Source organism: Phytophthora sojae (assembly GCF_000149755.1).
Source record: "Phytophthora sojae unplaced genomic scaffold PHYSOscaffold_3, whole genome shotgun sequence".
NCBI lineage: Eukaryota > Oomycota > Peronosporomycetes > Peronosporales > Peronosporaceae > Phytophthora > Phytophthora sojae.
The window spans coordinates 9593262-9618537 of NW_009258117.1; the positions used below are offsets into that span (position 1 = coordinate 9593262).

At 52.4% G+C, this 25276-nt stretch overlaps 3 protein-coding genes across 3 annotated transcripts; 1 reads left to right on the forward strand and 2 right to left on the reverse strand.

Moving 5' to 3' along the window:
* Window positions 1-563: 563 nt before the first annotated feature.
* Window positions 564-2015, forward strand: PHYSODRAFT_493134 (hypothetical protein; the record flags this gene model as incomplete). Its single annotated transcript, XM_009526823.1, has 1 exon — window positions 564-2015. The coding sequence occupies one exon, from the start codon at window positions 564-566 to the stop codon at window positions 2013-2015; it is 1452 nt and encodes a 483-aa protein (XP_009525118.1).
* A 322-nt stretch (window positions 2016-2337) lies between these two features.
* On the reverse strand, window positions 2338-2749 carry PHYSODRAFT_330208 (hypothetical protein; the record flags this gene model as incomplete). Its single annotated transcript, XM_009526824.1, has 2 exons — window positions 2338-2445; window positions 2474-2749. 2 exons carry the CDS (start codon window positions 2747-2749, stop codon window positions 2338-2340), a joined length of 384 nt encoding a protein of 127 aa, XP_009525119.1.
* Window positions 2750-2782: 33 nt separating this feature from the next.
* On the reverse strand, window positions 2783-3760 carry PHYSODRAFT_330209 (hypothetical protein; the record flags this gene model as incomplete). Its single annotated transcript, XM_009526825.1, has 1 exon — window positions 2783-3760. The coding sequence occupies one exon, from the start codon at window positions 3758-3760 to the stop codon at window positions 2783-2785; it is 978 nt and encodes a 325-aa protein (XP_009525120.1).
* Window positions 3761-25276: the final 21516 nt, after the last annotated feature.

The window sequence follows — 25276 nt, forward strand, 5'->3', positions numbered from 1 at the left end:
ATGCATTTACATGTGTGAAGGGGTTATCGAAATCCGAGAAATTCAGTGCATGAAGGGCGGAACGCGGCTGTCCAACATCTGTCCGGCCGAAATATCTTCAACAGTCCTTAATCAACGAGTGGGGCTTCCCGTGTTGCAGTGGCAGTCCATCCCCATCCTACAGCAGCAGCTCGCAGCCGACGTTCGTCTGATGGCGTGTTATGTGGCCTCTTCACTATTCGCTGCTTACCGACACCCGAACAGCACTGTAGCCGCCGCCGTTCCGAGCTCCCGCCAATGGAGAGGAGATTTCATTGTGCGCTGACCCCCACAAGACCAGATCTCCCGCGTTCTACAGCAGAATCATGGCTCGGTCGAGAGTATTGATAGTGCTCGTCTTGCTAGCACTGGCCAGTGCGTTCACTGCTGCGTCGGCTCGAACGGCCCGCCCAGCGACGACTCCGCCTTCCGCATCTGGGCCCTCCTCGGTCGATGGCGACGAGCTACTGAGCAACGTCGCCACCCCCGCGACAGCCACAAGCACCGTCAAATCAACGTACCGCAACTGGGTGGGCCCCTGGAGCATGTCGACCGATACCGCGTGCTACCGTGAAGCCCACGTCATGGACGTCTGCCCCAGCAACTACGACCGCAACGAGAAAACCAACACTTGCTGGACGGAGTGCCCCATGGAGTACCCTGTGAAGTGCGGTATGGAATGCATCCGACAAAACGACGACTGCGGCATCGAAGTGGCGAGTAAGGTCTCGGCTGTAGCTATGACGATCTTCAGTACGGCTACCATGGGCGTGTTCGGCGAGCTCGCAAAGCTGGGCAAGACGATCTCCTGGGCCGTCAAGTGCAGCAACTCCATGATGCTGGTAATGAGGGGGGTCATTCGGTACATCCGCAACATGAAGGCGGAGGACCCGCAGGCGACGGATCGCAAGCTGCTGCTCATGCTGTACCAGACGAGCACTGTCGTCACGGATCTACCTATCGCCATTACGGTCTGCATGGGCAAGGCCGTGCCTCCGAACCTTCGTCTGTCCCAATATGTGTTGTCAACGGCGCAGTGGATGCTCATGCAAGCGCTCGCACACGACGACAGCATCATCTCCAGCTGGTCGAGGTTCAAGGCCTTTCTTAAGGGAGCCAACTTCACGGAGGCAGCGGAGGAGATCACGGAGGGGGAGATCGAGTCACTCAAGACGGCCATGAAGCAGAACTCGAGTTGCGGTGGCGACTTGAAGTCGCTCACTGACCGCGTCTGGCTGACGGTGAACGAGTACAGGCAAGATAATCCGGGCATCACCGACGACGAGCTGCGGCTGAAGATCAGCGAGTCCGACCTCGTGCTGTATGACGTCCCCACTGTGACCAACAACTGCATGAAGCAAATGGTCGCCGAGTCCAGCAAAGAGACCGCCTACAAGACGAGGGAAGCCTTGCGTAAAACTTTTGGAGTGATCATCAACGACCTCATCAAGTCCGGCAAGAGCGACAACGGCACCTCCTTAGACGAGAAAGAGACTGCGTACAAGGTGATCGACACGGGTCTCTCGACCGTCGCGGCTTCGTTGCTCGACCCCACGCGCCTCACGCTGCTGCTGTCTGAGTACATCCAGACGATCTGCGGTCCGACACAGTTCATGGGCGAGATCGATGACGGCACGGAGCCCGCCACGCTTGGGCTGAACACGCTCGAAGATGCGTTCAGAGGCAGCTCCATTGCGTGGACTAAGAAGGGCGACGGACAGGTGATCATCAACTTCAAAAGCACGGACAAGAAGGACGTGACTGTGAATATCATGTCTGGTGGTGATAAAATCGACGAGGTGGAGGTGGCCGCGGGCAAGACTGCTCAGTGGAAGTCGAGCGTGAAGGTGCTGGGTGGGAAAACGCTGTACTTGGATCGCTGGAGGCCGGGGTTCCTGGGTCTTCCCGGTACGGGTGGCGGATCTCTCGTGCTGTGGGTGCCCAGAGCGTCACAGGGTGGCCACCTGGAAGTTGAAGCGAAGATCAACGTGAGTTGAAATGATCTTTGCCATTTTAAATCAAATAGTAGAGTTAGTGAAACTGCAACACGATTGAACTTCATTTCAGTCAGCTCGGTGGTGAATAGTGAGTGGAGCAGCAATAGCCCTGCTGAGTCAAAGGTTGAGTTTGTTATTTTAGCCATGCAAAACAAGGTGTATCACGTCGCAGATTGTGTACAAACACAAAACAACTTGTACTATTGTGTGTCTACACAAATGCACCTTGCAGTTGCAGAATGATGGTCATGAAACGTTTAGTTTGGCTTTGATCTCTAGTTGCAGAATGATGGTCATGAAACGTTTAGTTTGGCTTTGATCTCTAGGTGCCCCCCCCCTCCGACGCCCTCGGTACCCACAGCACCAACGACCCGCCTCCTGTGCCGGGAAGTCCGAGAAATCCTGGCCGCCAGCGATCCAGGTACAACGTCTTGCCGCCCAGCGCAGTGATGTTCGACCTCCACGTCGCGTTCCACTTCGTCGATCTTGTCGCCGCCCGACATGATGTTGACCGTCACGTCTTCCGTATCGGAGCTAGAGAAGTTGATGATCACAGCGCCGTCGCCCTTTTTCGCCCAGGAGCTGGAGCTGCCTCTGAAGGCTCGTTGGAGCGTGTTCAACCCGAGCGTGGCGTCCTCGTTGCCGTCGTCGATCTCGCCCATGAATTGCGTAGGTCCACAGACCGTCTGGAGGTACTCGGACAAGAGCGTCGCGATATCTGTCGGGTCGATCATGGAGGCGGAGATGGTGGAGAGGCCCATGTCGATCTACTTGTACGCGGCCATCTTCTCGTCCAGCGACGTGCAGTTTTCGCTCTTGCCGGACTTGATGAGGTCGCTGATGATGACTCCGAACGTCTTGCGCAGGGTTTCCCTCGTCTTGTTGGCGGTCTCTTTGCTGGACTCGGAGATCATTTGCCTCATGCAGTTGTTGGTCACAGTGGGGACGTCATACAGCACGAGGTCGGACTCGCTGATCTTCAGCCGCAGCTCGTCGTCGGTGATGCCCGGATTATCTTGCCTGTACTCGTTCACCGTCAGCCAGACGCGGTCAGTGAGCGACTTCAAGTCGCCACCGCAACTCGAGTTCTGCTTCATGGCCGTCTTGAGTGAATCGATCTCCCCCTCCGTGATCTCCTCTGCTGCCTCCGTGAAGTTGGCTCCTTTAAGAAAGGCCTTGAACCTCGACCAACTGGAGATGATGTCGTCGTCGTAGGTGAGCGCCTGGAGCAGCATCCACTGCGACGTGGCCAGCACGATCTGCGAGAGCCGCAGCTTGGAAGGGATCTCCTTCCCCTTACACGCGTAGATGGCCATGGGCAGGTCGGTGACCACGTTGTTCGTCTGGTACCGCATGAGCAGGAGCTTCTGCTGCGTCGTCTGCGGGTCTTCCGTCTTGACGTTGCGGACGTACCGAATAATACCTCTCATCACCAGCAGCAACTGGTTCGTGCACTTGACGGCCCACGTCAACTTCTTGCCCAGCTTCACCAGCTCACCGACCACGCCCAAGGTGGCAGTGCCGAAGATCGCCATGGCCAGCGCCGAGACCTTGCTGGCCACTTCCAGTCCACAGTCGCTGTTCTGTCGGATGCATTCCATGCCGCACTCCACGGGGAACTCCATAGGGCACGTGTTCGTGAGTTCATTTCGGTCGAAGTTGCTTGGACAAGTGTCCATCATGTGGGCCTCGCGGTAGCACGACGTGTCCGAGGACAGACTCCAGGGCCCAACCCAGTTGCGCATACATTGAGGTGACGGTGCTCGTGGCCGTGGCAGGAGTCGCATACTTCTCCAGCAAGTCTGCAGTGTTGAATGATGCTGACCAGGTGCAAAATACCTTGACGTTGAACCATCATCAGTCTCTCCACATACGGCGCCTGCCATCACAACGATTAAGATGAGCGCCAATCTTGATCGCGGCATGTATACGCTGTCGAAGACTTGAGTAAGTGATCTTGGTGGCCGCAAAATGCTTAATGAGGCTCGGTCTTGGGGAGGATTGGCGACTGATTGTCGAGCTGGGCTGACGTACAAAATGGGGTAAGCGGCACTGCACGTGGACATGCTGCAAAAGCATAGGTATCAAGCAGGTGACTGCAGGTGACTGCGCGCTAAGAGAGACAACAAAGTCGTCTGTTCAATTTAACTGACACATCCAAATGTTAAACACAATGTGCGATAGCCGGATGGTGACTTAAGATTTGCTGTAGGTAGATCAACACGGCAGTTTGCAGGTGAAGCACAGCTACAGTACTGTACCGCATCGTTGAAATCATTGTTCCTACCTGATCTACACAGTGTTTGTAGGAAAGTCCACACACAGATGGCTACAAACTAGGCTACGCAGGGTGGGGCTTTTCATCAAGGAAAATGAGGCGGTTCAGCAAGGCGATTTGAAAACTGTGGTTCATCGAGGGCTTTTCTGTAATTGGCGATAAATCAAGTCAAAAAGACCATGCTTACAAATTGCTAGACTTGCTCAGTACCCGATGGGCTGCATGCAGCTCTGCGTGCAAATGAGACTTTGAGAGGTAGTTCTGGGATAACGTGCAGATTCTGCGTGGGCTGAGGGCAGATAAGAAGCGGTGACGCCTGCGCAGAGTTCAGAGACCAAGTGTAAATCGCTGGCATCCACTACATACGCATAGCGGCGTAGATTGTGCTCCATCTAGTCGACATTGACCCCGTCGTGCGTCTTCTCCATCGGTGCTGTCGCGCTGGGCCCGATTAGCGGAGCCATGCACTTGTGTTTGGTGGCCGGGTGTTGTCGTCGCCGTCAAGTGCGGGGAAGACGGGCCCGCAAATTTAGTATACATTCCAAGGCCAAGCAACCTACGACGCTCTTTGCAAGCAATATATTGCGTGCATATAGTGAGGCTGGTAGCCTTGTGTTAAGAGGTCGACTATTCACGTAGGCTGGTAGCCACCATTACCACCGCTGCGAGTGGGATACCCCCCCCCCCCCCCCCGCCTGACTGATCAAACTACAAACTTGTAATGCGCTGAGCTACATCGAGTACAGGTACTCGGTTAACAGTGTAACAACCTGTGCCGCCTATAACGAAACCATTTTACGCAGGTTAGTGATACATCCCCAGCCACCATTATACAAGTATGAACAAATAATAACATTGAGGTACGCCTACTAACAAGTAGCCACCGACCAAGTTTCTTACCGTGGGTCTACCGGTCGCGGATTGTGAGTTTAACTGCATGGAATGCCACTCATGCGTCACACTTCTCCTCGGCATGTGTGCACGCCTGAACAAAACCACTCTGGGCATGCCGCTAGAATACGATGAATTATGTTTCAATCCCGTTATATGTCATTTCCCCTGTTGCTGCTGGTACGAAGCGAGTGAATGCGCTTATAGCGGTGCGTGAAGGCGAGCACAGGTGCGGAATGCAGCGTTGGTTGTCTCCCATGCATCGCCGTGACGTACGAGTGTCCTAGTTTTTCTGGTGTACACTACAAATCGGCAGACTGCCGCTCACAGGAATACATATAATAGCCTCGACTCCTCTTGCACAAGTACCTGATAGTGCTCCTCAACCATGCCAGCTCCGACGGCCAGCTCGTGCTCCAGCGACCCGCCAAGATGCACGCCGAATATGTCCTGAAAGTTGTAAATGCCGCGGTTTACAGTGAACAGCCGACGCTGCAAGTGGACGGCATACTATACACTATGCCAGGCATAGTAGAGTAGCGTGAAGGCCCCGACGACGGCTGAGGGGGAAGAAGATGGACGGCTTATCGTGTCTGGGTTCAGTTGAGGTACAGCCCGGATGTGGCCGGCATCGGCCAGGATGCCGTCGCAGTACTGGACGTCGCTGCTAATGAAACTCGATAGATCACCACGGTCTCAGATCTGTTCTCGCCGCGGCTGTCTCGGTGACACGCTTGAGTTCCTAACGGACTGACAGAACGATAATATAAATTACAAGCACAGATATACATTGTTCTGCCTTGTATCATAGCAACCTATCTAGCAAAAGTGCTTGGGGTCATTGTGTGCTGTGCTGTGACGCACAGCACCCGCTATCGCTCGATCTGTTCCTAGCCATACTCTCGGAAGAGCAATTAGCGCCGCTTCATTCCCGTTTGTCCAGCCTCGCAGCTCCACGGGTACCCCAACTCACCCGTGAACGTGTCCACCATGACCTCCCCAGCTACAGTATTATTATGCGCTGAACGTCTCCGGCAGCAGGCCGATAGACGCCTAGGTGCAACGTGATTCAGAGCTACAGCACTAACTAACACGTAAAGAAACTTGATGGACGACCGAAGTCCTCACGGTACACTTCCGTCGTGATGCCCTCGCTGAACCTACTCTGTTATGCAAATCCTCGACGAACCGCCACGATTACTCGATGATAAGCCCGTCCCATGCGGGATTTCGACATCAGGACCAAGGCTGGAGTGCCCAAACGCGAGAGCTTCTGTGGAACAGTTGTGTCATGGGGTGATAACGACGGTGTCTACTACTGGGCAGTCAAGTTCCCGAAACTCAAGAAAACTCTGAGACTTGAGTGCCAAGAGCTTGCTGAATGCACCCACGAAGCATACAAACACGGTGTAGATGTAACTGGGCTCTCATCGGCCGAAGCTTTAAATTTCAACGGTCCAAGGTTATACCTATCAATCGTATTAGTACCTGCCCAACTTGGCTTTACGCTCCAGTCCCGATAGCACACTCCCGTGCTTTTTCACCTTGCTGGACCGCCTCTCTGCTGTAAAGACTCGACAAACATCCTTTTTTCTGCGTCCTTGACGAACCACCAAAAAAACTTGATAATAAGCCCGTCCCGGCTACGCGGGATAGCAAATTTACGGGGGCAGCCAGAACTTTCACCACAGCAGTAGTATTACGACGACTATCAAGGCGTGCGAGCGCAACCTCAAAGCTTAACTACTCGTCGCCTCTCTTGCCTAGCAAGTGAGAGGAAGAACTATCAGCTTCATGGGCGACCTTTATGAGAAACCTGGAGCATTGAATATCTTGTATCATAGTTAACGTTGCGTTTTGTTTTCTTTGCATTGTTTGTACCCTGAAACTTATCTGTAGACCACGACTTCTAGCGCCAAGATGCGCGCCGTATACCCCCCCCCCCCCAGCTGCAATATCGCAGCACGTAGCGGTCGTGGGGCCATTAACGTAGTCGTAAGCTTTGAAATTTAAGGATTTCTAAAAAAAATAGTATGCTCAATGTCAAAGTTTGATATAATTGAGGGCTATACTACAGACATAGAGTAAGTGTCTCCTGCGGTCACACATTCGGTCTTGTAGCTACTGCATTTGTACTTCGTAGTTAAAACTCGTGTTGTCCACATACCGCTCCAAACTTACTAGACAGTATCTACTTTTCAGATCGCATTACCAGGCAGATGCTGCGGCTGCGAAGCAGGCGCAGGAGACGCCAATGGGTAATGGTAAAAAGCCTGCTATAAACTAAAAACAAAACAACTACATATACGGTCAAAAGACCCCTATCCTAGCCATTGCGGGGCCCAAGTGCGGTGGCTAGGTACGTAGGCCGGCTGCTTGGTTTAGTGGTAGAATGTGAAATTGCACAATAGCTGTAGTCCCATGGCGCCTATCAGCGAGACCGACACGGCCTGCGACGTCAACTACAACAGTCAGCCGAAACCACGTCTCGAATTCAGCGTCGTAGTGAACCTGATAGTGGCGAATTATGGCGAAAAACGCGCGACCATGTTAGTGTAGGGAACTTGTGGCTGTACTGAGCAATAGTTCGCGAGATAAAGGAAAAGCAGGGGGATAGGTACGTACGTAGGTGCCGGTTGCTGAATGGCTGAAGTCAAGTGACTCGAGATCGGACTCAGTTACCAGCTCCAGTTACCGGGTCACCAGGAGAAAGACATCCAGTGACAAAGGACCACGATACCGGCCTCAGTTTACTGGCTTCAGTTACCGAGGCGCGAATTTATCGGCCACTGCTATCCCAGTAAAAATATGAACCCATCTGGTAGATTACCAGTAAAATACTGAGTTGCGCTCACTTGCTATTCTCGTCCTCCCCGCCTCGCTCTGCTGTCAGTGTTGGTCTGACCGCGTGAAGCGAATTGAGGCGGGGGGGGGGGGCAGTGTCCTAAGAGGGTTGTCGCCGTCAAGGTTAATGCCCCGGCCAACACTAAATGGTGCGTTCATCCAGCTTTCTATTGCACTGCCTTCAACTGTTTTCTAACACTCTCTGTTTGTGCTGCTCTTCAGGCCGCCGGACCTACCACCGTAGCTTAACGGCAGAGCGCCCTGCATGCAGGGAAACGGAGGTCCGACTCCTCCCGGTGGTCTATTTCAGCTCCAAGCCCGATAGGTCGTGCGTCAACTCAGTGGTCGATGCTCTCCGGTGGTCGAAGATGGCTCGGTGTTCGACGAAGGGGTGCTGTGAGTGGTGCGGTTGAGCGGCAGCGCAGCGTTGCAGGCGAGCAAGGAGGTTGCATTAGAGTGGACAGAGGTGCTAAGTGTGCAATACATGGAAGTGAGTGTCATTCTGGGCCGTCTTATCAGTTTTCTATGCTTAAACAATAGCTTCCTCATAGATGTTGCTGGCTTCCTCGGCAACGTCATGAGCGCGCAGGAGCATGACGAATGAGCCCCAGTCGGGGCCTTGGTATATACGGCGATGGGCTCGCTTGTCACGTGCTGCTGTAGGCGGCATGAGCAAGGCTAGCATACAGTATAGCGACGAAAACGTTTGCGCAAGGCACGCAGCAATGGACTCCGCTATACCCAGGCATCGTCAAAATTGGGCGCACTTCCTAAATTAAGGCTCTGCCAGCGTCCTGTATTAACAGGATGGCTACATACGTGAAATAGACTATTGGGGCTTCCGTTATGAGCTATACCTGGCCATGAACCAATTGCTCATGGTTTTAGACAACCTCAAACTGATCGAAAGCGAGCAGCCCTTTCCTTTTTGCAGCGCAACCGATTATAATATTTGCGCTTGAGTGTCAAAAACTCGCAGGAGTCATAGATAGAATCCCACCGGGTTTCAGCATAGTGAAGACAGCTCCCCGACACTACGTTTGATAGACACGTGCGTATGCGTGAAAAACATCTCTGAACCTAGGATCGCGCGAAAGTCACAACAAAGCGGATAGTTTGTCTGTGGTCACGGATCTCGCGCGGCCAGCCAAGTTATGATTTGAGTAACTGCAGTACAAACATGTCACTGTATCCGAGCAGTACTGTACTCGGCCCGCAATAAGCTAGTGACAACGCTTCAGAACCGCCCTGATGCTTAAGTGAGGTGAAGGCTGAGTGTAAGGCGTCATTGTTTTCGAGTGAACTTTAATTTAAGAGATGCGAGACAGTTTGGCTTGGTTCTCGTAGTTCGTGCTGCTGAACAAGGATCTATTGACGGGGTCCTGGGCATTACGTTGTCCGCCCAGGACACAGTATACGTCATGGCGACTCGTAAATAATCTGCTCTTATCACCCATGGCGCGTTTGCCGAGTCATTTAACAGGTATGAAGACCGATGTACGAGGCAGTACGGCGATTCGGTGGTAGGAAAATTTTGGGCCCAGCATCGTAGCTTGAAGGAAGAGTATCAAGTCGATCGAAGGTTTGGAAACAATGTCGACCGCCTATCTAAGCTCAAAACAACCGAGACATGGGGAGATCTCGATCCTGAAACGCATGAAGAGCGAGCATTGGGGTCAACTCACCGATTTCTCGCCAGAAGACGAGCTACATGCTTCGCAGTACTTGGAGCTAGTGAAAGTAGCGCACAGCGCAGTCGGTGATTGGGCTTCATCCGCTTGATTAAGTATCGAGTAGAGATGCATCCTATATTAAGGGTCCCCAGCCTTCCTTCATTAAGGTAATATAGGCACTAGGACGGATATTCTGGTTTGACGAAGCCTGGCTATACCTCGGTCAAGTGCTGTACACTGTTCGTGGAAATTGAATTCAAGTGTAAGTTGGAGCGTATAGAGGACGATAGTATACAAGAAACAGCAAGTGTGGCTCGGTTGGAATATCATTCTGCTTGGACGACGACACAGAGAGTAGCCATCTGCAACAGACGGAACCACTCATCTGCCTCCTGTTCAAACACTCATCACACAGGGAATTCGGAAGAACGCTGAAAGCAGATAAATATTGATTAGGGATTGTCCAGGTCGAGGCCGTAACAATACTTTATTGTTGTTATACAACTAGCCGAGCGCAGCCGCTACGCGGCGGTGAATTTTTAGTTGGCGCTTCGCTCGCAATGCTCGCTCCGCTATTGGAGCAGACTGCCTACGCTTCGCTACGGCAGTGGCAGACCCGTCCCGCTCGCCTCGTCGGTTCGCTGCACTACTCTCAATGTCAGGTTAGTATTACAGAGGCCGGGGCGGGTCCTGCGGCCCGGCAATATCGTATGGTGGGGTCGCCTTCGCTACGCTCGGCAGCATTTTTAGCCAATCGGAATTCAGGTGATATTCCGTTACGGACGGCGTCTTGCTCCAATTGATGTTTAGGACTAGCCGGGCGCCGCCGCTACGCGGCGGTAGTTTTGTGGTTAGTTGTAGTACTAAGGGCCGCCCACCTCCGCTTCGCTCCGGTGGGCTTTTATTTAGTTTAAAGGTTATTAAATTTTGCTTGTGTGCATCTAAAAAAATGTTTATTTACGTTGAGGTACTATCAGTAGTGTGGCGTGACTGAAATCAGCTTAATACATATCCCTACGTCAGAGTAGATGAATGTAGTAAGGTAAAACATTCGATCTATCGTACGGTACCCTGTTGTAAACCGGGTCCAAACAGGTGCAACTACTTAATCCGATTACAAAGTCCCCGCGGAGTACATACCTTAAGTAATCTGTGTGTTGTACATGTAGTAGAATTAAACTTTGGCATGAGCTACATGTCGTGGTGGGGTAGATCAATACGGTGTTGCTATCTACAGTGTGCTCGCTTTGAAGTCTGTATACCTGTTATTTTATCATGTTATCGCATAACTATAGTTTGCTTCTCTATACGGTTGGTAGGCTATAGCATTTCCATTCTGTGATCAGGCGATAAGCCCAAACTGATGGCTTCGCTATTCATGTTCTCAGCATTAGGTTTTGAGCTAGTCTTTTTAAGAAATAAACGTGTATATATCGTGCTGCATCGTTTCAGCATTTTGTACGGCCCTAAGAATGTAATGAGCTATGGGCTGCGTTAATTTCGACGTATCCCGCTTCAAATCTCATTTTTAATGAGCTAAGACGTGCGTATCAGTAAATTATTCTACTACGTAATGCACATTAACACTTTTGTGTACTACCTATAGTTGAGTAGCGAAAGTATCGCCGTCGCGTTCAAAATTCATATAGCGTGCAATGCTAATTCGTTAATATACAGGTATTGTACGGCTCATCAGTATTGTTAGAGTGTGGGGGAACGCGTCAATGGAATGCCAGTATGAACTACAATAAAACCTCATGTCTAGGCATCTACTATCCCCAGAAGCCATTATCTTACCGCTAAATACTATAAGTTACAGATACATGCCACACGTTTAAGCCAATGTAGCTATATGCCTTTACAGATGAGCACTCAGCACCGCTGCAGCTATAATATATCCGTCCAAAAGTATTACACAAAAACTAACCTGAAACTATTAATCAATCGTCTTCCGCTACTGTACCTCTCGCTACATGTACTCGCACTGCTATCGCTTATTACGTCGGTGCTATCGCCTTCTATGCGCTTCTATCGCTTACTATACGCTGCTATCATTTACTATCATTTATTATGCGCTGCTATCGCTAAGTATCCGTTGCAATCGTTTTCTACGTGCTGCTATCACTAACTATACGTTCATATCGCTGACTACGCGCTGCTATAGCTAACTATGCGCTGCTACGGCTTACAATGTGCTTCTATTTAACCAAGTTCGCTGAATTAAAATTATACTATGTAGTAGGGCAAACCCAGCTATCGCTGCCACTATGCACTACTCGCAGTGCTATTATATGTTTAAGCGGACTCTGCTATCGCTGCTACTACGCGGTGGCCCATTTTAATTAATAGCAGGTGTTCCGAAAAGTATTATATTAGGCCAAGCGTCACGGCGGGGGTGACGTAATCACCCCGTTCCGCTCGCCTCGTCGGCTCGCTGCACTACTCGCCGTGTTATTAGTACATAGTTGTAGGGCGGGCCCTGCGGCCCGCTAGAACGCACGCGGGTGCCGCCTTCGCCGCGCTCGGCAGCTACTCGTACTTAGTGAATAAGCGTGACGATTTTGATTCGGACGGACGGACAGCGCGTCTTTCTAATTGATGTTTACTAGCCGAGCGCCGCCGCTACGCGGCGGATAGTTTTGTGGTTAGTCGTAGTAGTGAGGGCCGCCCACCTCCGCTTCGCTCCGGTGGGCTTTTATTGAGTTGAAATGTTATCCATTTCGATTGTGCGCATGTAAAAAGTTTTTTTTTTCTGTTGGAAGTACTGTTAGTAGAGCTACGTGGCAGGTATCAGCTGAATATACATTCCCACGTCAGAGTTACTCTCAGTAGATGGAAGTTGCAGGGTAAAACACGCTCTATTGTACGGGTCCTGTGTTGTTTACTTAGTCGCACTTTGTTAGCCCGAACTACAAAGTATCCGCATAGACCATACCATGGTATCTAAAAATCCGTGTTTATTGTGAATGTTGTTAACTGCCATGGTAGGGTAGATCGAGCTACTGTGCTATCTTCGGTATATGTCTATGTATCTGCTGTTTTATCAGTTTATCATCATACAATAGTTCAATGTTACTAGTTATAACATCTACATTCTGCTTTGGGGCTATATATAAACCTCAGCAATATAAAAAGTATGAGCTTCGCTAATCCTGTACTTAGGATAATATTTTGTGCTTGTGTGTGTTCTTGTATAAATACCGCGTTTACTTCAGCATGCTGTATATTCCGTCAAATATAGTTGTAGCCGCGGGCTGCGCTAACAACTGCGTGGTCTACTTCAAAACTCATTGTTTTAGACGTGGCTATGGTTTATTACTCTACTACGCGGCGAACATTACCATTTTAGTGCACCACCTGCACTACAGTAGGTAAGATATAGAGAGTTCGCACTCGTAACTATATAGTTATAAAGTCACGTTTGCCCTTTGTTAATTCGGTTTCCTGCCTGCATATCCGCCCCATAACACGGTTAGAAAAGGAATCCCAGCGTAAACTATAATAAAAGGCATTCACTCAGTGAATATTATATACTACCCCACTAACGCATTCTCCTAACGCTACACATTGTACCTTAAAGATATACGAAACGCGTTTAAGCACGTGTAGCTAAATATTCCCCCAAGATGAACACAGAGCGCCGCTGTAGCTATAATACTTAAGTATGTACATTCCTAAATAATTACAGTAAAATATGCTATGCGTGTCAGTGAACGCCTCCCACTATATGTACGCGCACTGCTGTCGCTTACTATGCGCTTCAATCCGTTACTATGCGCTTCTATCGCTTACTATCCACTGCTATCGCTAACTTATGCGCTACTATCGCTCACTACCATACCAATTATCGTAGCATGTGTATATATGAAGCAAACCTCGCTACAGCGCTATTATACTAACAGACCGCGACCCCACCGATGGCTGCTACTACGCGGTGGGCACATTTTAATTAATAGCAGGTGTTCCGAAAAGTATTATATTAGGCCAAGCGTCACGGCGGGGGTGACGTAATCGCCCCCGTTCCGCTTGCCTCGTCGGCTCGCTGCACTACTCGCCGTGTTATTAGTACATAGTTGTAGGGCGGGCCCTGCGGCCCGCTAGAACGCACGTGGGTGCCGCCTTCGCTGCGCTCGACAGCTTGTGATGGGGCCGCCTTCGGCGTCCAAGGCTGTCTATGTACGATTATGTGGACCACCTTATTATGTTGTCACGGGCTTCACACGGACTTACGGACACACGTACAGATCTCTCGCTTTGATGTTTGGAGAGATAAAAGGGTCAATATACCGCAATACTTGATACTTATTGTGAAAGTTAGTGCTAGACATCGGACGAATCGATAATATTGCAACTTATGCGGGGGAAATGCAAGCCTGATACTTCCTAGCGTGTTTTAAGCTCCGATCTTCTGGTTTCTTAGTTTTAGACTGAAGATGTAATAATAGCATTTTGAGAAGTGCCTCACACTGAAAGTGTGTTTTTCAATTATTATCAATACCACCCTAATTAGAAAATATTGGGAGGGTCCGCACAATACCTTACTGCCCCCCTACAATAACACCCCTTTTAAATTTACAAGATATTTTTGGAGAGCCCTGCGCTGAAAGGAGGCAATGCTCTTACTCGCGATGGTAGATTCGCCCGAACAGTAACTTTAGCAGCACGTTGCTGCTCAACGGACACGCAATAGCGCTGTTCTCGACAGCGATTGTGTGCTGACGACTACATGTACCGGTACGTGGGTATTCATGGCGAAAGGTGTGTAGTGGCTCGTCAGCAGGGGTTAGTAGTAGCCATAACAAGTGGATATTAGTATTACCGATACTACTGGGCTGTCGAGGATAGAGACATACTACTAATAGTAGTGTTTTGGCGGTAATAGTAATATTATTACTACTGATATCCCACTACTACTTTCGACGAACCGTCCTTGCGCGTGTCCTGCTTTGTTATGACCCGTTCTATTCTGTCTGAGCAGTACCCTTTACACGGAACTTGTGCTGAGCGCTTTCCGGGCCCGGACGAAGAGCAGGAACGGAGAGAACCGATAACCCCTGGATTCCAGGTTGGGGTGGGTGGGTGTAATAATATCATGCCTATCTAGACGCGTACAATCAGAGCAATCGTGAAATCGCGAATTCGCCGTGGAACCAACTCACTACAACTACGCGCTTGGGTCACTCCAACATATCTCTATGAAGGCTATCCGGCTTATTCTTTGATAGATTTCGTCGGTTTAGTGAGAGCTCACAAGTCGCATATAGTCCGGTACTAGGCCGGCCAAGTCTCGCTATGAGCGATTAACGAAATTATTCCTGTGTTTAGTCTTCTCTACAGTTGTTCGTCTCATTTCCATTCGTCAATTAGCAGCTCAATCGCGATGGCATTTAACTTCAGCGATATCACTTTTTTTTTTACTAGGACGACACGGCTCTCACTCCCAGTTTACCAGCGTCATGCATGCAACTAAACTTGTCTTCATGCCTACGACAGGTACTCCATTGTTCGTGTAAGTGCTGGTATATGGAATCAATGGTGGACGGGAATTCTGCGTACACCAATATAGCTGGCCACTGAGCTACGGATTACTTGTTCAGAATTCACTTGAAAATATTACTCTCAAAGTACTATAGTATCGTAGTGTGTCAACCAAACTAGTACTCATAGTAAATACCGCTCTACAGGATTAGTATTACTAATACCACCAAAAATCGGATAGTATTATTACTAAAGAGTGCTATTTTAGTCATTACTACTAACCCCTGCTCGGCAGGCATCGTCATTTTTTGTATCAGGACCTCTGTGCTCGGCGGTGATAGCCGCACAGTGCATATCGTGGAGAAGATCACCGGAAACTTCTAAGGATCACCTCCAGTGCAGGCTAATGGTTCGATACAGTCAGTGTTGAAGTGGATTTGACCAATCAGAGGCTCGATACGCACTGTGTATTTACACATTTGTACACAATATATATATCTAACCGATTAGAAACATAGCCCAACATTTTATCAATAATAAATTTTATTAATAACCTTATTTTTAATAAAATAAAATATTAAGAATTTTATTTTATTAGCAAAATATTTTGAAGTATTTTGCTACTAATACTACTATACTACTAATAGTAATACACTCATGGCGGACAAGTGACATTTTGTAGCTCAAGTAGCGGAAGTCGCCGTATTTTTTATCGGCACTTAATTCGCTTGAGTATCTCCTCCATCGCCGACATTCTACTTCTAGACTGACGGATTTACCGGATATAAGCCGTTCTTCTAATCCCCATAAGCCCCTGCAAATTGAACAATTCTGACGAGGGGACTTGTATTCGGGTAAGGACTTATATTTCATGGAAGCGTAGCGTTACAGTAAGGCTGGTTCTGTACTAAGGAATATCTACTTTCTTGTTTTAATATCTTACGAGCTTGCAAAGGAGCGTATCGCTCGTTGCAAGAACCCCAAGATTATCGCATTTGTTCGTCTGAAAGAAGTGACGCCGTTCCCACTTACGACTGACGAGCTGACCGAGTTGAGATGCCAAGAAGTTTGTCTGTGCTCAGGTAGAGCCGCTAAATCAGGGTGCGTGGAGGTACGCTGAAGATGACATCGATAAGCTTTTGGGTAAGAAGCAGCGCCTCGAGTACATTGGCCATGGAAGTTTAACCGCTTCCGCTATTCGTTTGCCCAGCACTTGCAGCAGCAGCTTAAAATGGTGTTGAACGAATTTTTTGGGAGCTCTAGGCTGTGGAAGACGCTGCAAAAGTGCAAGTACGCATTCAATGTTCGCCACGCAAAGATAAACAGTCGTACAGCGTCATCTTCTTCAGCAGTCTACATGTTGACCTTCGTCTAAGACGACAATTCTGTTGGAGTACATGTAGCGAGATCGGGTGACGATCGCAAGTCATTGCTTTTCCTGGTACCTCGTATCGTTGTGAGGCAAAACCAATAGGGTTGGAATGAGTTCGAGCTCCAAAGCAAAAATTCGGACAAGAATTTAACAACTACTACAGTAGTACACTGTAGTAGTAAATGTTCGAGCATATTTTTTATAAAAATTAGACGTCCGGTCTTTTATTTATACAAGACTTCTGTTTTCAGACACTCCAACCAATTCCTAACCGGGCTTCTATTTCCTACAGATCTTGTATTCGGGAATACCCGTTACTTGAGATCCTTTGTGCCTCTGAACCATTATGCTTCATATGCAGCGGTGCTGTCGTAGCTTTAGCGTCAGAGGAAGACGTAACAGACTCACAGAGTCTCAGCTTAAGATAGCCCGTTCTAATACCAGAACGTACGAGTCCGTACACCTTACTTAAGAGTCAACCCTTGTGTGAATCTCGAACTGAATGTATTTCTCTTTAGCGCGGCCAAGCCGCCTACGGTGTAAATGTATCCGGTTCACTATCTAGCATAGTGAACCCTAGTCATATGCATAATCAGTGACTCTGAAGCCATGTACAGATTCTCCTACTGATTTAGGTTAGACAGTGTGTACCCACTTCGTAACCCTTCGGGTAACTATCGTGTAACCCGTTACACCCTCCCCCACCAAACCGTGGACACGGGTGTTCACGCTTAACGGTCAACCTCCGGGTCTGGTTCCGTCAAGCCTCCTTCTCGAACGAGTCAATCCACATCGCGTGGACTTCTCTGAGAACTTCTCGGCGCAACGCGCCCTCACATGGCTTCAAGTCATAAAGTCTTTTGGACTTTCGACCGCAGACAGCCCCTCGCGAGATCCGCCACGGAGCCTCGCTCCTCTCGTGCTGCTGCACTGCGTGCCCCCACACCTTCGCGATCGCCAGCGCCCGCGCGCACACCCTCGACGTCTTCCAGGTTCTCGGTGTCGGAGTACTTCGCGGCGCACCGCCTGAAGCACCGCTCGCAGCGCGCAAGCCCCAGCTCTCCTCGAGCACCAACCCGTCAGATCATGGATCCTAGGGAACTCTTCGGCGAAGAGGGCGAGGTGGACGAGTCCATGGAGGGTTCTCCGAACCGAGGAGATGCGTCCCCACCCCCACGACGCTCCCCGAGCCGCGGCGACGCTTCGCCCACACCATCGACACGCCGTGAAGAAGGCTCGTCGGCCCCAGTTGGCTCTCCAAGCCGTCGCGAGCAAGAGCGCCCCGCGCGCACGTCTCCTGCGCGCTCTCCGAGCCGTCGCGCCACTTCGCGCGCTGCGCCAGCCGCAGCAGTCGCTGCGGACTCCCAATCCGTTTCCCCAGCGCTCATTCGGGCTCCCAGAGCTGCGCGAGCTCCCGGAGCCACGGCTCCGTGCGGAAGACGTGCCCTGGGCCCCGTCATCTCCAACCCTTTGGACCAAGCTCAGTCCGAGCAGGTTGCGGCGCAGATGGCTCCCATGCGCTCCCAGCGCCCCGAGCTGCGGCCTCTGCTGAACCCCAGCACTGCCGACTACGGCTTCCGGCCTCGCGACCCCGCGGAGGCTTGTCGTCAGGCGTTCCAGCAGTCTATCGCGCTGCACGCCCGGAGGAGCTCGCACTGCGTACGTCTCTGCGAGAGCGACTCCTCGCTCCACAGTCTACGACTGTCGCGGAGTATCGCGAGAAGCTGCGGCTGCAAGCCCAGCAAAAGTCCGTGCCCGCCATGCGGACGTACCCGGTGGTACTTAACCCGGGGGAAGACTCAATTGAGTACGAAGCTCAGTTCGAGTCTTGGGCCGAGCACAGCCGGAAGCTCAGCTCCATGGATGCTCACCGAGCCAGCTTCAGTGAAGTGGATGTTCGCATTGAACGCAAGCTCCGCTTCGATTTCACGAAGGTCCGAGCCAAGCGCAGCCTCTCGGCACTCGCCCAGCCGCAGACCCAGTTTAGCGCTGCGCGCTTCACTCCTTCGAGCACTCCAGCCGCTCCTTCCCGCGAGGGAGTGAGCGCTGTGGCTCAGGGTCAGCCTCGGAGCAATGTGGCTGACCCACCAGCTCCCCAGCTTATTGCCGGGAAGCGCGGGACGGCTGGCGTGCCGGCCTTGAGCCCTCGGGGCGCTGGTGATCAAGCTGATCGAAAGCGTCCACGACGTCTGGGCAATCCTGGCGGAGGGGTACCTCAAACTCCCATGACTTCTCGGAGTGAGGGTACCCTCGCCATTTCACCAGATACTGGTTTTGACCCCGGCACCGCCGCTTCGCCAGGAGGCGTTCCACATGGTAATGCAGATTCCCATGCTCATCGAGCAGCGCCGGTGGAGGACGCGCCAAGCCGCCTCGCGACGTTCGACGAGTTGCACGAGACTCGGCAACAGGCGGATCGCCTTCGGGACCATCGACGCGCGTCTGGCACGATGCGCGACTGATCTCGACAGGCTCGCTGAGCGGCTGGAGTGGCTTGGGGTGCCTCGGGAGGTCTGGGACCGCCTTGGGGCCTTGGAGAACGACTTCGTTCACCTGAACGGGTGGGTGAACTACTTTCGCGATCGCGAAGAGCGACACGCTCGAGAGTTAGCGAAGCTACAGCGGCACCAGGCTGTGCTCCAGGGTCAGCTCGAACTCCTGGCCCGCTTGCAGGCCTCGCCTGCTGCGCCTCCTGCGCTTGCGGCTCCTGCACTGCCCGCGGCGACCTGCTCACCCCGAGAACCATCGACGGGGCGATCTCTACAACGAGCTACCACGCGTCGTCCAGGTGTACGAAGCGTCCCGCCTGTGTCTGCGGAGCCCGCGTTGATGGTCGCGTCTTCGACGCCGGCGACTGCGTCCTCGATGACCGCGATCTACGCACCTGTGAACTCGTCAGCCTCGGTGCCTCCATCTGCACCTGCATCGGGTCCTGGTACGGTTTGAGCAAGCCCACGTAGAAGACGGGGTGCGTCCGCATCTTCTTCGGAAGATTGAGCGTGTACGCAAGGCCCTTCTTGGCCACAACCTTGAAAGGTCCGGTGAAGCGCGGGTGCAACTTCGTCTTGAAGACGGCTGACACTGCATGTGTAGGTAGGTTCTTAGCGTTAAGCAGCACCAGGCCCCCGACCTTATAACTTTCAACATTGCCTCTGCCTCTGGCATCTCCATGTTCCTTTTGCTTGTCTTGGCTTTCAGCCATTGCGTCACGCGCATGTCGTAAGACACTCAGACGCGTCGACAAGAAAGCGTCAACCTGTTTACGAACAGTAGCCGGGCTGACATCGGCTAGCCGATCAGCTAAGTGGGCTTCTCCTCCCCCACCAAGCCCGAGGCCACCACGTGGCGGCGTCAGCGGGACGCGGGGATGAGACAAGCTGTTCACGTAGAACGGCGTGTAGCCTGTCGAGGCGTGCACGGCGTTGTTCAACGCAAACTCAACGAGTGGCAGCATGGCGCTCCAGCGCTTCGGCGTTTCAGTGCAAATGCTGCGGAGCACGTCCTCGACGACGCGATTCACGCGCTCTGTCTGACCATCGGTCCGCCGTGGACATGTCCAGCTTGGTGCCAAGCACCGCAAAGACCGCGCTCCAGAAGTTGCCCGTGAAGCGGGAGTCTCGGTCCGAGACAATCGACTCAGGGAGTCCGTGTTGTCGAAACACTCGGTCCAAGAACAGCGTTGCTGTACCTTTACCATCGATGGTGTCCGGCACAGCCGCAATGTGAGCCATCTTGCTCAGTCAGTCAACGAAGACCACGACTCCAGTGTTGCCCGCCGCGTCCGCCGGCAGGCCAAACACAAAGTCCATACTCATGGATTGCCAACAGCCCGAAGGGACAGGCAAACTCGCCAACGGCGCTGCAGCATGAGGTGATGACTTCACCCGCTGACACGTCTCGCACGTGCGCACATAAGTGCTCGTCCACTTGTACAGCTTCGGCCACCAGTAGTGGGTGCTCACCGAGCGGTAGGTCTTCTCACGGCCAAGATGGCCGGCCAGCGGCGTGTCGTGTGCCTCATAGAGGATGCGGTACTTCAGATCCTCATCATGAAGGATGACCACGCGGGGCGTATCCTCGGGGCCAGTGTTGTAGAATAACAGGCCACCATCGAGGGAATAATGGTGTAGCCGCGCGCGCAGCCGCGCTGACAATTCCATGTCCGAGTCTTCAAACTCCTTGCTCCCCAGAGCCTTCAGCAACGCGACACAGGTGTCGTCCTTGGCATAAGCCGTTCGGATAAGATCCGGTAATGACGAAGTCACGGTCGTTACATGAGACAGCTCATAATCCGGCCTGCGCGACAGCGCGTCCGCAAGGGCATTCTGCCTGCCAGGCTTGCATTTCACGTTGAAGTTGTACTCCGCGAAGAAGGACAGCCAACGGGTCATCCTTTGAGAGAGGTGAGGCGACTGAGTCGCAGTGCGGAACGACGCATGATCCGTGTAAATCACGAACGGCTGAGAGCTCAACAGGTGTACCCTGAACTTGACGAGCGCATAATTCATCGCAAGTAGCTCTTTGTCATGGACAGGATAGTTCTTCTCCGCAGCCTTCAGCTGGCGAGATTCGAACGCCACCACGCGCTCGCGCCCCTCGGCTTCTGCTTGCCGCAGCGCACAGCTGATGACAAAGTCCGAGGCGTCACAGACGACACTAAACGGACGAGCGGGGTCTGGCAAAGCCATAATAGGAGCATGAAGGAGACTGTCCTTAATGGCCGCGAACGCATCTTGATGTTCGATTTCCCAACACCACTCCGCCTCCTTCTTCAGGAGATTGGAGAGTGGCCGAGCCGTCTCAGCGTAGTTCTCGCTGTACTTGTGCAAGTAATTGGCCAAGCCAACCCACTTGCGAAGATCCTTCTGGTTCTTGGGAACCGGCCAGTCAACAATGACCTTGACCTTGACCGGGTCGGCCCTCTAGGCAACGCTTTCCAATGGAGCACCCTAAGAAGGGGATCTCTTCCGCTCCGAAGATGCATTTGTCAATGTTGGCATACAACTTGTTTTGACGCATGCATTTGAGCACAGCACGTAGGTGCCCCACATGGTTCTCCATATCAGCCTTTCCGTGCTCAGCACGACTGTGGACAAAGATGTCATCGAAGTACGTTTGCGCGTACGCCCGATGGGGCCTGAAGAGCTGCGTCACAAGACGATAAAAGTCGGTGGCGCGTTCAAAAGCCCTTGGGGCATCACCAACCACTCCCAGAGCATGCCGCTCGGAGTACGCACCGCAGTGAGAGGAATGTCGCTCGTCCTCATGAGCAATTGGTAATATCCATCGACCAAGTCGAGCGCACTGTACATCGTACATCCTGCCATATTGTTCTGAAGAACATCCTTCCGAGGAATCGGCGTCTGCGCCGGAATGGTAGCGGCATTCAGCTTGTTGAAAGCATGCACGATACGTCACTTGCCATTCGGCTTACTGACACAGAACGTCGGCGTAGAGTGTGGAGACTTACTCTCACGCACCATGCCCGCCTCGTGCTTCGCACGGAAGAACGCGTCAATGACGTCACACTGCTCCTTCGGCAAGGACCACTGCCTCGTCACACAGTACTTCGTTCCCGGAACGAGATCGATTTCGTGTCGAACACCTCGATCCGAAGGTAGCCCCGAAGGCGGCTCCTTCGAGACCACGTCCTGGTAATCTTTTACCACTTGATACAAGGGATCCGACGACGGGGTCCTTCAGGATCGCCGATCCGCTCCGCGCATTCAGCGCCTTCTTGGTGGCTTCCAGGACAGCTTCATCCAGAAGCGAGGGCGAGTTCAACTCTTCTTCGGGTCGTATGACCACTACCTCAGCCAAGTCTCCAGCCTTCAAGGCTTCGCCGAACTCGGCCAAGGGCATCTCGTCCAGCTCCAGGAGAGCAGCCAGTGAGGGCAAGTCGTCGAGGTTGATACCTCCGTCGACGTCGCCCGTCACTCCATTCACGAGTGTATAGAGCTGCTCGCTCTCACGTGGAGCCTCACCGCTCGACACGCCCTTCTCGACTCGCGAGATCGCAGACACCTTGCGTCTCGCAGCCAGCGCTTTGCGGCGCTGCCTCCTCTTCATGGACACCGTCCGCCCTGAAGAGCTCCGTGATTTCGCGTGCGTCTTGACGCCAGGTGTCACCACCTCGTTCAGCTCCTGGAGAGCTCCAGTGTCTTTACCGACACTCAGCGAAGCGCTGCACGATCCGCAGCCTCCACTCAGTGGATTACGTGCTACTCCACGATCTTCATCCGGTCAAAGCCCCTTGTTCTTCGGCATCGTGGCAACCGCGCCGTCGCTGGAACACAGCAGAGCGTCGCCCTCAGACGCACGCCCGCTCAGCGGAATTAGTGCCGCTCCACCTGCCGTCCGTGAGCCACGCTCGGAACGCTCGTTCTCGACACACTCAGTGTCCACCAACTCGGAAACTCCGATGTCCAGCACACTGACCGACTCGGTCCAGTGCTCGCGCCAGAAGCGCTTCTGCTTCCTAGCAGAAGTGGGTTCATGACTCGCCAATGCTCCGCCAGGAGAGAAGTGCGTAGCACCAAGGGTCTTCGACCTCCAATCGATCCAAGGCTCGTGGCGTTCCAGCCACGCCATACCAAGGATGATATCATATCTCGAATCGAGGTCTAAGACCTGACAGCGTTCCACGCTATCGAAATCCAAAAACTTTACGCCCAGGTCCACAGGGACGTTAGGCACCGTGACACGAGTGCCCATCGCGAGACGAATAGTGACGATGTCCATGGCTTCGCGAAGCCCTTCACCCAAGCCTGGACAACTAGCAAGCCCGGCTTGCATACACGTTCCGTGTTAGAGAGTACGGCTCTCTTCGGGGCTAAGTCCTGTTGACCTCCACCTCGCCGAGGCTCAATAGAACTTAGTTCTTCCCCAGTAGGCCGCCCCGCGCCTACTGGGACTTCTCGTTTCCCCGAGACGAACCAGAGCCCTGGCTCGAACTCGAAGAGCGGCTTGACGAAGCCTGGGACACCCAGCTCGAAGGTGACGGGTGTCACCACAGATGAAGCATCTGCGGATACCGCGACGCTGCTCAGCAGCACGAAACTTGGCTTCTTCGTCTACAGCATAGCTGAGGTTCATGGGTTCCGGACCACTCGACGCGCTAGCGTAAGACGCATTCCACCCAAGTCTCGACGACTTAAAGTTGTGTTCCGCATTCAATGCGACGCTCACAGCCTCTTCAAAAGAGCTTGGGTGGGTTCGGAACACCTCCGTCCTGGCAACGCCAGTGCGAAGGCCCTCCATGAACTCCGTAACGGTGACTGCCTCCGGCAACGGGTCGGCAGACATCCCTGCAATGAGAGTTCTCAGCTCTTGGACGTAGTCCACCAACTCCTTCTTGCTCTGCCGAGTAGCCAGAAAGCGTGAGCGCACGCGATACGCCTCGTTAGGCGGAGCAAACACTCGGGACAATTGCTAGTTCAGCTGGTCCCACGTCGGGAAGGCCACCTCGACCGACGTCCCGGACGTTAGTGCCCACTCTCTCGCTCACCCACCGAGCTTCGAGATAGCTAGTGCCACGCGCTGCGACTCCGTCCGGAGTAGAGCTCAGCTCATAGCCATCTCAACCTCACGGGTCCAAAGCATCAAGCTTTCACCCTCCTTGCCTTCGAAGGTCTTCACGCTCAACATGAGCGGCTTGGGTCTTGTTCCCGCGTCGGATGACGAAGCGGGCGCTTGGGGTGCCGCGGCCGTTGCCATCCTCTGCTGGAGGTGCTCTAGCAGAGCATTCTCGTAGCTTGAAAACGCCTCGAGACGCGCGTTCACCGCGTCGGGGCCTTGCTGCGCAAGTTGCGTCACGCCCTCCGGGCCCAGCAAGGATATAAGCCTTTTTAAGCGCATCCTGCTGGTTCTGGGGCAAGTGAGCGAACTGCTCCATTCTCCACAGAGGGTCAGTCTATACAGATTCAGGTGTCGGATTGACTACGAGTGCTACCAAGTGCAGCGGGGCTGCCGCAGCTTTAGTGTCAGAGGAAGACGTAACAGACTCACAGAGTCTCAGCTTAAGGTAGCCCGTTCTAATACCAGAACGTACGAGTCCGTACACCTTACTTAAGAGTCAACCCTTAACTCTGAAGTGTGTGAATCTCGAACTGAATGTATTTCTCTTTAGCGCGGCCAAGCCGCCTACGGTGTAAATGTATCCGGTTCACTATCTAGCATAGTGAACCCTAGTCATATGCATAATCAGTGACTCTGAAGCCATGTACAGATTCTCCTACTGATTTAGGTTAGACGTGTGTACCCACTTCGTAACCCTTCGGGTAACTCGTGTAACCCCGTTACATCCTAGCTCGGTTTTACTACTGTAGTACCACCAGTATCATACCTAGATGTATTTCTTCCAGCACACCAAGTCAATCATGCCCAAGACCATTTATTGGAGAGATTTGAGGCCGGTTGAGTACTATGAAGGAACACAGTTGACGAAGCACAAGCGTATCGTAGATAGGATACCAGCATCGATATCCTAGATCTGTTTGTTGCTCCGACGCTTTGCCATCAACTTCAACCAGTGCAACCTCAAGAGGCTTGGTAATGAGCCCATGTACAAACCCTATCGGGCACTACATGTACCCGGTGGGTAAAAGACCACAGCGCTGTTGTCAACACCTTGCGAAAGATTTTGGCGGCGATGAAGCGACGGCAAGGGAAACAAAGATGACGAGCGGGAGGCTTGGACGGTCCAGCTAGTCGCGCACCCAATCCG